General features: G+C 61.3%; 1 protein-coding gene across 1 annotated transcript in view; it reads left to right on the forward strand.

Moving 5' to 3' along the window:
- Positions 1-17,776, forward strand: part of TSNARE1 (t-SNARE domain containing 1) — a 90,549-nt gene that overhangs the window by 51,747 nt on the left and 21,026 nt on the right. The window contains 3 exon segments of the mRNA XM_046020542.1: positions 8,379-8,469; positions 10,618-10,710; positions 11,133-11,192. Coding sequence (XP_045876498.1) covers positions 8,379-8,469; positions 10,618-10,710; positions 11,133-11,192 — 244 coding nt within the window.

Here is a 17,776-nt window from a genome sequence, read left to right on the forward strand (position 1 = left end):
CCAGTCGGCTGAGTGGCCGGGATGGAGATCGCTCTCCCCTGTGGAGTGAAACTCAGTGGCCAGGGGACCTTGTCTGTCTGTCTGTCTTGTGGGAGTGTCACGCAGGCTGCTGTGGAGAGATGGATGGGCGTTCCAGGAGCCTTGTGTGGGCACTGTGGCTGCGGAAAGGGGCCTGTCCCCGCAGCCTCGTTGGCACGCTGTGGGACAGCCCTGGTTCCAGTCTGTAGGTCCCTGGGCACAGCATCAGGGTGACGGGGCTCAGCCCACACCTGGCTGGGGTTAGCTTGTGTTCACAACAGGCGGGGAGGCTCTTTCTGGGCTGATGCGGAGGGCTCCCCAACCCTGGGATCCCGGTGGTCCCAGCTCCTCCCAGTAGCCGTGTGACTGGGTGGGGGGGTCCCCAGCTCCTCCCAGCAGGTGTGGAGGCTGGATGGGGTGAGTCCCCAGTTCCAGGGCCCCAGGGGTCCCGCATGGCCTGCCCCTTCTCCTCTAGAGCCCGCCCTCCCCGGTTCCCACCCCCCAGTGCCCCATCCCCCACTGCACTCCCTGGCACCCCCCCCTCTGTGTCTGTAGCCTGGTTCCCCGGCCGGCTCATCCGGTGAGCCCCATGCTGACAGGCGGTAGCAGTGGGGCCCCAGGAGCCAGCCTGTCACCCTCTGTGTGACGTTCGGGGTGACCTGGGTGTCTTGGTCTTTGACGTGTGGACGCAGACCCTGCTGGGGGTGTTCCTTGGGAAGGAGGCCGTGATGGCGTCTGTGCCTGGTGCTGGGCTCAGCTCTCAGAGATCCCGTCCGACGGACCTCACTGCAGCGGGAGGACGGCCCAGAGCAGGGGTGTGGGTGCAGGGAGCCGTAGGGGGATGGCGAATGGCCTCAGAGGGTAGCAGTACTTCCTGGGGGGTATGGCAGCCACCTGGGTGCCCAGAGCTCCGAGACCCCCCACCCCATGTTGCTGGCGATGGGCCTGGCCGGGGGGCTGGGGGGAGCAGGGCTCTGACTGGATGCCTCTGTGGTGCGCTCACTGATCCACCAGGTGTGTGTTGTGGGGCCTCCGCCCGGGGACTGGACTGGATGGGCAGGTGTGCCTGGGGGAGGGAGGTGACCGCCTGGTGTCCCACTACTCGTGTGTGACGGAGGGGACAGTCTCCGGACTGTTTGTCTCAGGTCTGGTGGGGCCGGTGTGTGCGTGTGCTCTCGCGTGACTCTGGTGGTCGAGGGCCCTCACGTGGGTGTGTGTGCAAGAGGTGTCTGCTTGGTATCTGCCCACTGCTGGTGGGGGAACAGGGCAGAGGCCCCGGCAGGGGAATGGGCCCTGGGGAGCCCCCGGCTCCAGGTGGGTAGCTGTTCCCCACCTTGGCAGGATTTCTGTGTCCTGACCAGCTCCAAGCGGATTAGGGAGGCCTGGGTCCTGCTAATCCAGCGACACAGGGGTCTGGGGCTCCTTGCGGGGCTTAGTGGGGGTGGCCCAGGGCTGGTGCAGGGGCCCTGGGCCAGCCCCGTCTTCGTCCTTGTTGAGCTCAGCCCAGCAGGACCTGAGCCCCGTGAGCCGCTCCTTCCAGCCTGGTCATGGTCACGGTCACGAGTGTGCGCATCTGCGGAGACGGGGCAAGGCTTGCTCAAGAGCTGGGGCTCGGGGGCGGGCGCACGTCCAGCGCGCTCTGTCCTCTGCTGCTGGGCTTGTCGGCAGTGGCGTCGGCCCCATCACCTGGGGTGATAACTCCCCGGAGCTGCGGCCTCCTCGAGCATGTCAGAAATCAGGTGGGGGAGGAGGGCTGCCCCGGGGCCGCAGAGGACGGCTCCCCGGGAAGTGCAGGAGCTGTGCACCTGTCGTCATGACCTGGGCGGGCCGTCAGGACTTGGACGTGATGCTCAGCTCCGTCTCTAGGGGAAAGCAGACAGCAGTGCAGGGGCCAGCCTGCAGCCCTGGAGGCCCGCGGGCTTGAAGCACGGAGCTGGTGGGCCGCTGGGCTGGCGCTGGAGGTTTGTGTTGGCTCCAGGATGCCTGGGGCTCAGCTGGGAGCACTCAGTGCTGCGGGGCCTCTGCGGCTGTGGCTGGGGGACCTGGAGACTTCTTGTCCACTCCTGGTCTGCAGATGTGCAGAGCTCTGCTGGGAGGTCCCTCGCGGCGTCCACACGCGGGCTCTCCTGCCGCCGGGGCTCCCTGGGGCACAGCGGCCTCGCGGTGCTGACCTTGGTCAGCTCAGGGCTCCCGTGCAAGCGCTAGCGGAGGAGGGAGGAGCGAGCCTGTCCAGGTTCAAGGAGAAGGGACTCAACTCCACCCCTCGGGGGGAGCAGTCAGAAACTGTGGCCGCCCTTGAGACTGCTCTAAGTTTCCACGCTGCAGTGGATGTGTTGGCGGAGCCCCCAGAGAGGAGGGGCCTGCAGCTCCAAGGGGAGGCGTGTCAGCAAGGTGGGTGCAGGCCCGGCCCTGTGGGCCTTCTGGGCCTGGCATATGGCTCAGGCTTTATTTCCAAAGCAGTAGAACCAGTGGAAGGTTCTAGGACGCAGTGGCCTGGTGGACGGCCATGAAGACAAGTTGGAGGAGTGGGCTCTCGCTGTGGGCGGAGGGAACTGCAGGAGAGGCAGGGATGATGGCTGTGCAGGGCCTGGACGGCTGTCCCTCGGCCTGGTGGGTCGGGGGCTGAGCTCCTGCCTGACCGGGACCCCCCCGGCCGCAGGCAGCGGAGACTCCTGAGCACCCCCAGGACCACACTGCTAGGCTGGGGGATAGCCTCACCCCTGCCTGTGGGACTGGGAAAGGGTCGGCCCAGGTGCTTGCCCCCGGGGCTCAGGGGCCGGTGAGCTCATGCGGGCACTGGGCAGTTGCCTCCTGGTTTCCCAGAACCTACCCTGGGCACGGCTCTGGGGTGGCAGAGCCCCCTCTGGCCTGGTCCTCTTCCAGGGCGGCCTTCTAAGGCTGCGGGATTGCCTCCTGCTGAGCGGGTGCAGGGGTGGGATTGCTTCCAGTCGAGCGGGCGCAGGGGTGGGATTGCTTCCTGCTGAGCGGGCGCAGGGGTGGGATTGCTTCCTGCCGAGCGGGTGCAGGGCAGGGATCTTTGAAGGAATCTGAGAAGGACTAAGGGGAGGTGGAAGGGGACCGATTTCTGCTGTTTTACAACGCGCTGGCTGAAGGGAGAGGACCAGTGACTCTGGGAGGACAGGGGGCCCATTGCGGTGCTCCCTGCCGTGCCTGGACCTGCCCTTCCCTCCTGTGTATGGCTGAGTAGTATCCCCGTGTGGATGTTCCTCCAAATCCGTAGGCGGAGACCCAACCCCTGGGGAACGGGGCCAGGAGGTGGGGGCCTCAGGAGGGAGCAGGTCCTGCGGGTGCAGCCCTTGCACATGGGGCGAGCGCTCTTGTGGAAGAACCCGGAGAGCTCCGGGACCCCTTCCTGCGAGGCAGCCGTGGGGAGGTGCCGTCTCTGGACTGGAAGGTGGCCCTCGTCACACGTGGAAGCCACCAGCGCGCCCCGATCCCGGACGCCCAGACTCCCAGCTGGAAGCAGACACGTCTGCTGTCTCCAAGGCGTCCAGCTCGTGGTGTTCGTTACGGCAGCCCGAGCAGGCAAAGACGCGCTGTTCGTCATGGATGGTCTTGGCATTGTCCCCTCTCAGTCGTCCTGAGGAAGGCTGCCGGGAGCTCGTGCGTGGAGGGCGTTCTCGCGCATGGATGCCTGGACGTGGGGTTGCCGGCCTCGGCTGCATTTGAGCTGGGACACCACCAAGCTGTCTTCCCCAGTGGCTGCCTTGCCCCGCCTTCCCCCCAGCAGTGCGCGAGGCTTCGAGTGCTCCAGGCCCCACGACACTTGTTACCGGCTGTGACCATAGGTCTGGTGGGGACAAGGCACCGTCTTGCTGGGAAGCTGACTTGTGTTTCCCGGTAACGACGTCGAGTGAGTGTCTTTTCACGGTCATGTTGGCCGTTTCTATCTCTTCAGAGGTGGGTCTGTTCGGACCCTTTGCCCATTTTTGAATTGGGCTTTTTGTCTTTTTATTGTTGAGATACTCCCTCCTTCTGGAAGCTTCTGGCCTGAGCAGACCGTGCTCTCTCAGGCTTTTGTCTTCCCTGGGGTGGTGGCTCATGAGTCACTCTGCTTTGCTGACTCCTCCTTGCTCCAGCCTCTTTCCTTCTCTAGCTTCCCTCCCACGTTGGGGGAGCTCACATCCGTGGGGTTCCCATGGCCCGTTGTCCCCCACAGAGACACGGCTGCTGGCCGTGGGCACCTCTCAGCTTACCTTACCTTGGGCCTTCCTGCCCAAATGTGTCTCCTCCTCGCTCTTGGGCCTGAGCCTCCAGCCCTCCTTTGACCACGGACTGCCCGCCCTGGTCACACGTGTGCAACGCTGCTCCTCACTTGGCCTCCTGACCCCTGCCTGCCCGAGCAGCTCCCCTTCTTCCACGGGCTTGCCTGAGCATGGGGGGCTGGGGGCCGCCTGGGTCTTGCTGGCCACCCGCCGTGTGTCCCGCCTGAGCCCCTGGAAATGCAGCGTGGTGCAGGAGTCCAGGCTAATTTTTTTTATTTTGGCATGATTATCCACTTATCCCAACACCGTCGGAAGGATTATCCTTTCCCTGGTGTGAGTACCTTGGCACCTCTTCCAGAAATTACCTGATCACGTATGCGTGGCTGCCTTCTGGGTTACTCTGTTTCACAGCCCGTGTGCCTGTTTTCCTGATGGCACCCCCCACCCTGGTTTTCCTGATCGCTGATGCTCTGCAGTAAGTCCTGACCTCCGCTGGACGCCCCCGGCTTTTTGCTGCTGCTGTGCATCTCAGTATCAATTTTAGAAGAGCTTGTCGGTTTCTGCAATTTTCACATCCGGTTTAGCTTGAATTGAGGTTGCAGTGACTCTTAGACCAACTTAAGGAGAACCGACCTCTTGACCATCATGAGTTTTCCAGCACGTGAATATGGTGAGGATTTCTCTGGTTTATATGTTCTTCCGTTTCTCCCCACAGTTCCCATGCGGTTGGTGTGCGGGTCTTGTGTGTGTTGTACTCAGTGTATCATTACCTGCCCCGCTGTTTGTACAGTTATACAAAGTATCATCCTTCACGTTTCACTTTGCGGGTGTTGGGTGCGATGACACAGAGATACCCGTGACTCTGCCTTGAGTCCTGGGGTCCGTTAGAGTCTCTGTCCAGCTGAACATGTTCCCTTCTTTGTTCTGGTTTTCCTGGAATTTTTATGACGAATACCTGTCGAATTTTGTTAAATGCTTTTTCTGTGAAGTTTACGGAGAGGGTTTTCTCCTTTTAAAATTTATTCTGTTAATATAAGAATTTCATTCATTGTTTTTTTTTTTTTTTTAATCAGAAATGATGCAGTGGGAGAAAGAGGGAAGGAATTAGGATCCAAACCATGCTCTTAATTCAAGTGAGCAGATGACATGATCTCTCCATGCCTCCGTCTTTTTTTTTTTTTTTTAAGATTTCATCTATTTATCTTACAGAGAGAGAGATCACAAGCAGGCAGAGAGGCAGGCAGAGAGAGAGGAGGAAGTAGGCTCCCTGCTGAGCGGAAAGCCCGATGCGGGGCTCGATCCCAGGACCCTGGGATCATGACCTGAGCCGAAGGCAGAGGCTTCAACCCACTGAGCCACCCAGGCGCCCCCATTCATTGTTTTTTGAGTGTTAGGCCACCCTGGGCTCCTGGGATAAAATCCTCTTGGTCATCATCTATTATCCCTTTTTTGGGGGGCCAAGGGGTGCCCATTGGTCAGGGACACACAGACGTCTGGAGAAAGGCCATCTCCACGCCGCTTCTTGCGATCAAGAACCTCACGGAGAGACCCGTTCACAGCGTGGCGGGGAATCTGGCGCAGACCGCCCGTGCCGCCAGAAACAGGAGGGACCGGCAGAAAATGAAACGAGAAGGAGGGCTGCAGGTACAGTGTGAGCGGCCCTGGAAGAGGGGGCAGGGCCCACCTCACAGCATCTTACAGGGCACTTAAGAAGCCAGCCACGAAGGAAGGAGAGAGAGCGTGTACAGAGAGGATGAAATTCATTCATTAATAAAACATGAACTAGTAATAGAAACAAAAAAGGAACAGAGAGAGAGATCAGGCCTCCTGATCCAACAGGAAAAGGCTAATTAGGAAATATTATGGCTCTTAAGACAATAAATTGAGATTTCATAACCAAGATGAGCCAGAAAAATTTCTCAAAAGACACGAATTTTCAGAACTGACTTGGGAAGAAAGGGAAAGCCTAAATAGCTCCACATGTCTTGGAGGACGTTAGGTGTGACCTTAAGAACATTCCCACCGACGCCCAGAGCAGAGCGCGGAGCAACACCGCGTGCCCCTGGACATGGACAGGGCGCTCACCTTCCTGCCGCTGTGCCCACGCCGCCGCGAAGCCAGGACTCCAGAAGGAAAAGCGCTGCATGTCCCTCGTAGACACAGCAGCGGGGGCCCCAGCGAGACGTGAGATGGCGGCTCTCCGGCCCGTGAAGGGCTGCGTCCGCACGCTGCTTCTGCCTACAGGCTGTGCTGAGCTGTGGGCACAACGGGTGGCAGTGTGAGCCCTCTGTGACGCGTTCCCTGCTGGGAGTTGGTGGCATCAGAGCAGACGTGGAGAGGGACGAGTGTGGGGCGGGGGTGGCCTGACCCCAGGGACGTGGCCCGCGCAAACTGGAGGCATTTGGCCTGCTGCCCCCCCCCACACAGAGTGTCCTCTGTGCGGGTGGCTGCTGCGGGTCACCAGCCCTGGCTGTGTGTGCCTGTACCCGCTGTCCGTCTGGGTGGCTGCAGAGGTGGTGGGGGAGGGATGCGGGCAGTGAGGCAGGGCTCTGTCCAGCCCAGTGAGGACGGGGGGACGAGGTGACAGGTGGGGCTGTGCTTCCACGGGACCCACGCGGCCTAGAGGTCCTAGAATGGGACCTCCCAGCTGTGGGGTACTGTGGGGTGTGATGCCGCACTGGCCATGGGGTGGCCGGTGGGGGCTTGGTTGGGGGCACGTGGGAGCAACTGGGGAGAGGCGGCCCGAGTCTGGGTCAGCGCCTGAGAATCACGCTGCTCTCAAGGATGAAAGGAGAGAGGCTGTGGGAAGGGCGCCCCCGGGGCTTTAGCTGGAGGGACCAGAGGAACTGACCCACAGAGGGGCAGGCGGCCTGGGCATGTGGAGTTGGAGAGGCCTCCGGACATCCAGGTGGAGGCGCCCAGAGGGCTGCTGGCGGGGCCAGGCCCCCGTTCAGGCCCAGCTGTGGACGTGTGTGGGGGACGGTGGCACACAGGTGACTTCAGGCCAGGGGACTAAAGGAGAGCACCCAGGAGGTGAGCACGGGGTGCGGCAAAGGGGTTCCAGGGCCTGAGCTCCGGGCGCAGACAGAGAGGTCAGGGAGGTGAGGATCCCGCAAAGCCCCCGAGCAGCATGGCCCCGAGCTGGGGGTGGAGACCCCAGGAGGGCAGACTGTGGGCCCTGGGGTGGGAGGTTGCAGCAGGGAGAAGTGGGGGCTCGGTGGTGTGCAACGAGGTGAGTGAGTCCGAGGGGAGAAGCCATGTTCCGTGGGCTCCCGGAATCTGTTGGCGACCTGCTGGGAAGGTTGTTCACACAGCCGTCCTCGGATGCTCTCTCCGGCTGGCCTGGGGGTCCTTTCCATGCTGCCACCCCCGCGCCCCCCCAGCCCCAGCTCCAGGCTGCGTGCTCTGTGTGGCCCAGGCAGGAGTCAGGGACCCAGGCCCAGGTCAGATGGTGCCCCCACCCCTGCCACTTGGGGCCCTTCAGGGAGCAAAGGAGGCATCCGACTGCTCTCCTAAGGCCCGAGGGCAGGGTTTGCTCCCGGTGTCGCTCCATCCAGGGGGGCTGTGGTCACCCCCAAGCAGGTGAGGATCTGGTCTTTCCAGTCCCTTCAAGCTGACATGCAGAACCACAGACTGTACACGTGGGCACAGCCCCTGGGGCTCTTCGGTCTGGAGGTGGGACCGTCCTTCCGGCCTCAGAGGCTGTGGTGCCCAGGTTGCTCGCTGTCACCAGGGGGTCCAGGCTCCCGAGGAGGTGCCGCGCTGACCCCAGACCAGAGGGCCCAGGCCGCGGCAGCGCACACACGGTTTGTGTGTGGGGCGGGGGTCCTGACCATGGCAGCTCGGGTGTGACGGGCGCGGCGGGCCACCCTCCCCGATCTGAGCTCACCCCTGTCGTTCTCTCCCTCCTTCCTCGCCCCGTCACTGCCTTCTCCGTGTCTGGGCCTCTGGCCTCCGTCCCCTCCGTGTCTCCGGCTCTGCTCTCCACGCTGGTTCCCCTGCTCCTGTCTCCTGCACTGCCACGTGCGGCCCCTGACGCCCTGCTCCTGCTGTCGTCTGTGCGGTCACCTTGCGGCCGCCCGCTCTGCCCTCTCCGTCCACGCTGTCTTCTCTGCGCCCCTCTCCTGGCCTCAGGCACGTGATGCAGCAGGAGGCGAACAAGAGCATCGCGGCCGGCGCCGGCACCGTGAGGCAGATTACGGAGCTCCTGCGGGGCTGCTCCCAGGTATGTAGCCCTGGAGGCTGTGGGGGGCAGGGGGGAGGCCTGGGGCTGGGGGGCCCCTAGGGAGGCCGGAGGATGCAGACAGCAGCCCGGCTGTGCTGTGGAGGGCGCATACAGCCTCCGCGATGGGCCTGAGAAGTTGCCGTGGCCGCCACCCGGGGACCACGGCGTCCATGGGGCGCGAGGCTGCTGCTGATACCACGGGCCGTGTGGCCCCGTACATCTGGGGTGTCTAGGAAACACAGGCCTGTGCCAACGGCGGGGCCGAGGCTTGTGTGGCTGGTGGGGGGAGCTGGGGTGGGCTGCAGGGGGTCCCGACGAGCTTTTCGGGGCGGTGGACATGTTCCGAAACCAGCCGGCGGTCACGACACAACGAGCAGTTACGGAGCTTTGAGTTAAAATGAGGACGTTCTCCTTACAAGAGCTAAGTCAGCCTCTCACAGAAACGGAGGCCCGGAGGCAAAGGGCGAGCTGGGCTTCGGTACCAGAGGCACATTTGGGGAGCGAGGGTCCGCCGTCCGTGGCGGGGTGGGCAGCGTGTGCCGGCCATCTCTGGCTGCAGGGCTGCGGCGCTCTGCTTAGCACGACTTAGGCACGGCCCCCAGTGGTTCGGGACAACACGCCAGGACCTGGTCGTGGACGCTGCTGGAAATCGCGGTGGCTCCCCGCACCGGCGTCCACACTGCTCGGCGGGGTTGGCGCAGGCATGCCGCCTTCTCGTGCGTGGCCGTGCTCCGCGCTCTTGGGCTCCGTGGGCGCCACACCACGCGTGTGCTGACTCGTCCCAGAGCACGTGTCAGACACGTCCCGCGGGCGGCCCTGTGCATGTTGTTCACGCTGGGGGCTCCTGGCCATCCTGCCTGTGGGCATCCTCGGGCCTTTTAGCTGGAGGGACGCTGAGGCCCGGAGAGTGTCCTGTGCCAAGCAACTGCTCCGGGCAGGGTCTCGGCTACATGGCCACTCTGGTTTCTCTGGGTCCACAGTCCATGTTGTCACCTGTGTACACCACGAAGGCTGAGACCCCAAGCTTGAGTTCCCGGCAGGTGGGGGGATCACCTTCAGCCTAATGTGTCCTTTTGTCTGTCCACCTGCCCACGGGGCCACCCACCTGCCCATTCAGCACCCATCTAAGAACCCAGCAAACACTGAACACCTACTGCGTGCCAGATGCCGGGCGAAGGACACGGACGAGGCTCTCATGGTTCCGTGGTTGGACAGCCTGGCCGGGAGGGGCCGGCACTGCTCCCTGTTTCCTGGGAAGAAAGGCTGTGCCCGTCACACGGGGCTGATGCCGGATCCCACAGCCGGAGACCACTGAGGAGTCTGTCGGCTCTTGGCTCTGTCCTGGGACACACACATAGGGTGCCCCTCACAAGAGTCTGCCCCAGATACTAAAATGGGCTCCTCAGACCTATGGTCTGACAGGGACCATGTTGAGTCCCTCCGAAAAGTGCCCATTGGAAAGCTGGGGCCCCAAACCGTGGCCAGCCCGCTCTCCTGCGCGGGCTCCCATGCTGCGTGACGGGGACGGCAGGGCGGGCACCAAGCTCAGGGCTGGGTTCTGGTTGGAGGTCGAGAGGAGCCCCTGGCAGGGGCAGCTGTCTGTGACTTGGGGTGCAGGGTCTGCCTCTCCTGGGGGCTGATGAGGCAGGAGGGGCCAGGAGTCCACGTCGTGGTCCTCATGCAAGGCCACAGGGCTTTGGCGTGTCTTTGTGTGTGCCGGTACGGCGTGGAGACACAGGAGTGTTGGGTCCCGGTGACCTGGTGGTGCTCACACTAACCCAAGCAGGCAGCACTGGGTTTCGTGGCTCGCTCGTCCGTCCCCTTGCGTGGCAGGTGTGTGCCCGGTGTGATCTGAGGCACCGGGGTGTGTTGGCGAGCAAGACGTGCAGGGGGGGGCCCTGTGCGCTGCAGAGCGCCTGGCGGTAGGAGGGAGGTTTGATGAGTGTGGTTCTGACCCTGGGGATGAGACCCAGCCTGGCGCTGGATTGGCTGTAGGGCCCTGGAGTCAGCGGCCTGGCTTCGCGGCCTCCTCGGGAGAGGAGAGGGGCATCCCCTGGGGGCTGGGGAGGATGGGGTGTGTGGGGGACTGGAGCGCCCCAGGGACGGGGGAGGCCATGGGGTGGGCCGGGGCCTCGGCTGTCTGCACAGTCACGTTCTGTCTTGCAGCAGGAGAGTCTCCAGCTGGACCGTCTGAAGACTCAGCTGTCCGACGCTGTGCAGCGCTACGGCTGGGTGCAGAAGGTGCGGCTGCCTGGGAGGGCGTGTGGGCCGGCTCGGGCCCTGCAGTTCCCTCCCAACCGTCTTGCCCCTGGGTTGGCCTGGGTCGGCCTGGTGGGGGTCCTGTCCTCGAGAGCAGAGGGCGGGCAGGGCCTGTAGACGGCTGCTCGTCGCCAGTTGCCACAGCCTCAGGACATGTGCTGGGAGGGGACTCGCCTGTGGGTGCTGCTCAGGGGGCCCCTGGGGGGTGGGGAGAGCGGGCATCCCCCGTCTGACAGCTGAGGACACTGAGACCCAGGGCTTCCATGTGGGGGAGGGGCCTACCTGCCGCCGAGCTGAAGGTGGGCTCTGCTGCCCGGCCCTGTCCCCGACCTTGAGCTTTTCTGACTCTTCCTTCACTCCTCCCCACCTTCTCTGTTCGTCTGTCGCCCTCTGTTCTTTCACAGAAAATCGCCGAGAAGTCCCGAGCCCTGCTTCCCACGGCGCCGCGGGGCAGCGAACAGCAGGTACGCGCCGAGTGATCACCGCGGTCCGGGCGTAAGGTGATGATGACACGGTGTCCGGGGCCCTTTGTGCCTGTGGGGGAGCGGGACGCATGGAGGGCCCCATCCAAGGGGGTCTTACTCGATGAAGAACCTTTCCCAAACTGGCATTTTGACCTTCGTTCCCCAGCACGGCCGAGACAGCCGAGTGCGGACAGTACCGCACGCCCCACGGACGGACTTGGACCCGACCGGCCCTCCTGGGAGCGGGAAGTGATAGAAACGGGGGTGGGGGCGGCGAGCACGCCGGACTCCTGCACGAGCAGGGCCGAGAGGGGCGGAAACAGCGTCCGGCGGCGCAACAGCTGAGGGTTTCCAGGGCTGTCCGGGCAGCTCAAGCCACAGCTTGAAGACCTTTGTTACCAGCTCACGTCGTGTTACAATTTTGAAAACCAAAGACAAAAAGGACCAAAAATCCAAAGACTAAAAGCAGATTAAAACCCGAGAGGAGAAATCATGTCATTTTCAAGGAGTGAGGAGACTCACACCCGGCATCTGAGGTGGGCCGGTGGGCGCCGGACAGCAACCTGGAGGCTTCTTTAAAACACTGAGAGGCGCTGCTCACATGGGGTCCTCCGCCTGCTGAAAACATTTTTCAGAAATGAGGCTAGAAGGAAAACATTTTTAGAGAAGCATAAAACGAGGGAACGTGCCGTTGACAGAACTCCGACAGGAGCGCGGGAAGGGGCTCTGTGTCCCGGAGACGCTGATGTGCGGACACGTCTGACTTCAGGTGGCCGCTGAGTGCTGCCCCATCCCTGTGGGGCCTGGATGCAGGGGCCGGTCCGAGAGCCCGGCCGGCCGGAGCGCAGGACTGAGCCACGTGGAGCCTGCCACGTCCTCGGGAGGTGACAGGAGCTGCGGGGCATCTCGTCTCATGCAGGGGACACCAAGGGACGACACGAGAATGTCAGTTACCCAGTAAGCTGATACATACATGAGATAATAAAACAAACCTGACTAATTTAAAAGAAAGCCCCCCCGCAAATGAAAGGAGAAATGAAAGGACAGAAAACGGGAAACAGGTTGTAAGAGGGCAGGTTTATGCCAGATTGTGTGACTCCATGAGCGCGGCCTGACCCCTCCGACAGAAAGGCACAGACCGTCAGACTCGGTTAAATAGAAATCCAGAAACGTGCCGGGAGTTAGAGGTTGGACAGAGACACGCCATGAAGCCGCCCGCGAGGAAGACTGGTGCCCGCGGCCGTGCCAGAGCCCGCGAGCCCGCGTGGAGGCCGTCCCGGCTCACAGGACAGCGCGGTCGTCCGGACGCGAGATGCAGGGCTGCCTGCGTGCTGACCACGGAGCCTCAGAAGACGTAGGACAAAACCGACGGTAATAAAAGGAGAAACGGCAAATCCGCAGCCGGAGATGGGGACACACCCGTGGAGATGCGGAGGAAGGAAACGGGAAGGTGCGGGAGGATCCGAGAGACTCGGCTGGTGTGACTGGTGAATGCGCTCTTGCTGACCGGCGGCTCGTGATGTGGTGAGCAGCCACGGGAGCGCGGGTGTCCCCGCTGGGGTGCGGTGCGCACCAGACTCAGACGCCAGCCTCCGCGGGCTCCAGAGGGTGGGTGCGACCCCCAGTAAATTCTTGGGTTGGCGCAGTTCAGCTCCCACTTGATACCAAAAAGGCAGTTTCCCAGTGTGAGAGCGAGAAGAACACGATTCGGAGAAACCCGTGAACCGGAGAAGAAATCACGGTGGAGACTGGAGCCCTCGTGATGGGAACAGCAGAGTGAGCAGCACGCCCGGTCTTGGGGTGTGGCTGGAGCAGAGCTCTGCGTGCCTCCCTCTGGAGAAGAAGCTGAAAATTGCGGGGTCGGCCTCCGTCTCAAGAAGCTGGAAAAGTGGGGCACCTGGGTGGCCCAGTGGGTTAAAGCCTCTGCCTTTGGCTCAGGTCATGATCCCAGGGTCCTGGGATCGAGCCCCGCATCAGGTTCTCTGCTCAGTGGGGAACCTGCTTCCTCCTCTCTCTCTGCCTGCCTCTCTTCCTGCTTGTGATCTCTGTCTGCCAAATAAATAATTAAAATCTTAAAAAAAAAAAGGTTGGTGACAAACCATAAATGACTCTTAATCTCACAAAACAAACTGGGGGTTGCTGGGGGGAGGTGGGGTTGGGAGAGGGGGAGGGGGTTATGGACATTGGGGAGGGTAAGTGCTATCGTGAGTGCTGTGAAGTGTGTAAACCTGGCGATTCACAGACCTGTACCCCTGGGGATAAAAATACATTATATGTTTATAAAAAAAAAAAATTGGAAGGGGAGGTGAACCATAAGAGACTATGGACTCTGAAAAACAACCTGAGGGTTTTGAAGGGTCGGGGGTGGGAGGTTGGGGGAACAGGTGGTGGGTAATGGGGAGGGCACGTTTTGCACGGAGCACTGGGTGTTGTGCAAAAACAATGACTACTGTTACGCTGAAAAAATAAATAAAATGGAAAAAAAAAAAAAGGTTGGAAAAGCAGCACCGAACTGAATTCTGAGAAAATATACTGGAAAAAGCATAAATCCATGAAATATAAAATTGATGCATATTGGACGACTCCAGCAGAGTCAGTCTGGTGTGTTTAGAAGGACTAATAGTGACTCCCACAACATCAGTCACAAAACAGAACATACAGATCGCTGGCATCGGGAATGACAACAGCTAGATCGTGGACCCCACGCACTCGGCCGATAGAGGTTTGAAGATGCCGTGACATGACTTTATGTCAATAAACTTGCCCGCTCAGGTGGGACGCCTAAATTTTTTTAAGAAAGAAATGTAAGTTACCAAGACGTACCGAAAGTCTGGAAAGTCCGGTATTTGTTACAGAAATGAAATAAACAGTTCCGCAATTTCCATTGTTAAAATGCTACCAAGAAAATTCAAGACCTCAGTGATTTTATTGGTGAGTTTTTCCAGATGTTTGAGGAGAACATATTACTAATTCCCACAGACTCTTAAGTAAAACGCGGACACATGTCACCTTGCTTGGCGAGGCAGCAAGCTGTGATTCCAGATTCCTGTGACAGCGTCACGAAGAGGAAGGTAACATTCTCTCATGAGCATAGGAGCAAAGACCCTAAGCACACCACTAACGGGCTTGATCTGACAGTGTGTAAAAGGGTGATAACATTGTCCTAAAGCGGGGCTCATTCTGGGGTGTGGAGTTGGTTTGCTTTCGGGAATGACCCACATAGGCCGCCATGTCCTTGGAGCAAGACCGTCTGCTAGATCGCCGCGGCGGGGAGGGACGAGCCATTGGTGAACGCGTGCAGCTCTCAGCGGGCTGGGGGACGGGAGAGCCTTTCATCTCACGGTGGGCGGCTTCCAAAGCCCTGCGGTTAGTCCCAGACTGGCTGCTGAGACGTGAAAAGCGTCCCTCCTGACACTGAGGGCGAGACACGGGTCTGGTCCTGTTCTATTGCCCCTGCGCTGGAGAGCGTGTCCGCTGCCCTGAGACGTGAAGCAGAAGCCACAGGTGTAAGAGGAACCGGGGAGGAAGCAGGCCCCGCAGAGACAGCGAGACTGCATTGCTGGGGAAGGTGGGCGAGCCTGCCGTGAACTTAGCACTGAGAAACGACGGAGACAGGGTCTGCCTCCAAGGGGACACCATGCCAGCAGCACAGCGTGGGAAGAAATGTAAACGGCGGTCCCTTTGTGAGAGCACCGGACCGGGAGAGGCCTTCCCCAGCTGTTGGAGCAAGGGTGCTGCCGAGCGGTAGGGAACGGGGGTCTGTTTGGGGTTCGATGCCAGGCTGGCAGGGTTTTGAGCCGCGGAAGGGGATCCTGTTGGGCAATAGGCAAGTCCACGTCCGGACACCCCCGGCCTTGCGTCTTGGTATTGCCTGTGCAGAGAAGAGCCAGCAGGGTCAGCTTCCACCGTGGGCGTGGTCCCCCGCGGCGAGCAGGCCCCTCCTGACTGTTGACCGGCTTGCACGCATCCCCATGCGGCCGCAGAGGGACCCCGTCTTCCCCCACCCCCTGCAGGGGACAGACGCAGCAGTGGGTTTGGCCAGGTGCCACAGGACGCACGTGCTTTCACAGAACAAGAGTCTGCATCGCCTCTGAAACAGGGAAAGACGTTGTCTCACGAGCCAGCAAGCGCGGCACAGCTGGGAAGGCTCTGTCTCTTGGTGGGGAAGTGCTCCAGGCCGTGGTCCGTTCTTATGTGGCTGAGAGGGGCCAGGAGGGCGCAGGCAGAAAGCTGCCTTTGCCAGCAGATCATCTCCCGAAACCCACCCCCCGCCCCCGTGCACAAGAAGGACTCGAGTGAGAACGTGGACCTACGTGTGAGAGAGAAAGCAGTGAGTCTGCTAGGAGACACCATGGGAGTCTGCACGTCTTCACGGTGCGCAAACATTTCTTGGTTTCTTGCACAGATGAAAAGGTACCAAGCATAAAGCAGGTCGACTTGACGTCGTTAAATCAACATACCCTTCAGCGAGCACAAGAGACGGTATTCACGTACCCGCGTCTGGGAAGCCCTGATGTCCGGAATATATGACGATCTCTGAGAAATCAATCAGAAAGAGGCAGACGACCCATTTCAAAATCATGGAAGGGCAGAATCCTTAGGCAGGTCACAAAAGGGGATGTCCACATGGTCAGAGTGCACGGGCTTGCGCTCAGGGGGCGTCGTCAGAGGCAGTCGAGGGAGCCCTGGGAGCTCAATCCCGGCCCCTCCCCTCGCACCCACCGGAGCACTCACCGGGAGGCCGTGCCGATGGAGACAGATGCTGCCCCTCTGGACCCTGAAATGCTTCCCGGGTTCCCGCATTCTTTGTCCTGTGACCTTGCAGTCCTCCCCCAAGTGCACAGCCCGTGGCGAGGCACCTGTGTGTTCACCCGAAGTCACGCCGAAGGCGGCTCATAGTGCTGGGAAGACAGCCAGCCTGCGGGGCAGCGGCCAGATCCCTCGTGCTGGATTCCCGCATGGAGGCCGTAGCGCCAGGAAGAGCCAGCTGTTGCCAGTGGGGCCCGCCGTGTGATCTCACAGTGTCTAGCCAGAGAAGCCCGAAACCAGCGCGGAGGGAGGTCAAAACCAGGCCACGGCGATGGGCACGTTGGAAACCAGACCATTCTCCTTGGTTGGAGGCAGCGTGTTGGCGGGGGCGGCTGGAGAGGCACGGCAGGGTCCTGGCGAGGTTCCGTGTCAGGCCTGAGGTCTTTCCTCTGTAAGAATATTCAGACCGTGCGCGTCTGATTTCTGGACTGCAATGTGCTGACTTTCAGCCACGTTTTTTTAAAAAGGCAGAGAGCGGTCAGCAGTGTTTCTGAGAAACTATGAGAGATGAGATTGTTTCCAGGAATCCTGCAAACCGCGGACAGGGAGATGACGTACTACCCTATTTAACACGGGCGTGGCTGCGATAACGATCTCGCAGACTTCGGGGCGCCGTCTGCGTGCCCGGCGGTCCTGGCCGCAGTGAGGGGTACCCACGCCCACCTTCTCCCGGCCAAGTGCCGGCCGCGGCTGGGAGCAGGTCAGCCGTCCGGCATCCGCCCTCTGGGTCAGGTCCACGGTCCGTCTCAGACCTGGTCAAGCCGAGCCAGTGGGGGGCGCTGGGTGTGTCTGGGCCGGCTCCCGGCCCTCGCTGGGGACGGTCCACGGTCTGTGCTGCCGTCAGCCGGCTCGGCGCAGTTTCCGCCAGAGCGCTGTGTGTTGTCTGGAAATCCTGTCGTCCTTGCACGGGGTGGGGTGCCCCTGGCCTCCGGGCCCCAGTTCCGGAGGTCGTGCCGGGGTCATGCCAGTTCTGACATTCTGGACTTTGACGCGTCTCCAGGCACTTCCACCTGCTAACAAACGGCGTCATTTATTACTTGGAGAAATTGATGGCCAGCCTTGGGCCGCTGAACAAAAGCAGTTTTCCCAAGCCCGTGACTGGCTCGCGCCCTGACCCCTGCCCTCCCACCAGGGTCATGGACGTTCCTGCGCAGAGCCCGAGGTCGGAGTGCAAGGGAAAGGGGTCCCTTTCCCAGAGTCCCCAAGAACCCAGGGAGCCTGTGTGCTTCCTCCCGCCTCGCTCTTCTCACGGGAAAGTGCTCTCAGCCCCGCGGTCCAGCGGTCACGTTGGTGTGTGCATTTCTTCCGTACAGAGTGGGACCCAAACCATCGGCCTTGGAGGGAGGAGAAAGCCGTCTTTGTTGGCGGCCTCTTGTGCTGGAAAACGATCACAGGGCTGTCTCCTCCGCACCGGCCCCAGCGCCTTGCCAGCAAATCCCTAATCCCCGAACTGGGCCTTTGTGCGGAGAATAAAGGGGCACTTTCTGGTCCTCTCGGGAGATCAGGTGTCCCAGCCATTTCTTGCTGCCCTGTCTTCTGTCTTGCCGCGAGCGGCTGGGGAAGGGGCGGGCCGTACCTGTGCAGGTGAGGACATGCAGGCCCCCTCTGTCCCCAGCTGCCGGGCCGCCTCCGCGGGCCTGAGTCCAGGGCAAGTGGCTGTGGTGTTGGGCACGTCTGTCGCCCGGTGTCCGAGTACTCCCGCCAGTTGGTCTGTAGGCGTCATGGCGGTTTTTCCAGCACCTTCTCCCAGGGTACGTGCTTGTGGGGAGCCTTCC

This window comes from Meles meles, chromosome 1 (assembly GCF_922984935.1).
Source record: "Meles meles chromosome 1, mMelMel3.1 paternal haplotype, whole genome shotgun sequence".
Lineage (NCBI taxonomy): Eukaryota > Metazoa > Chordata > Mammalia > Carnivora > Mustelidae > Meles > Meles meles.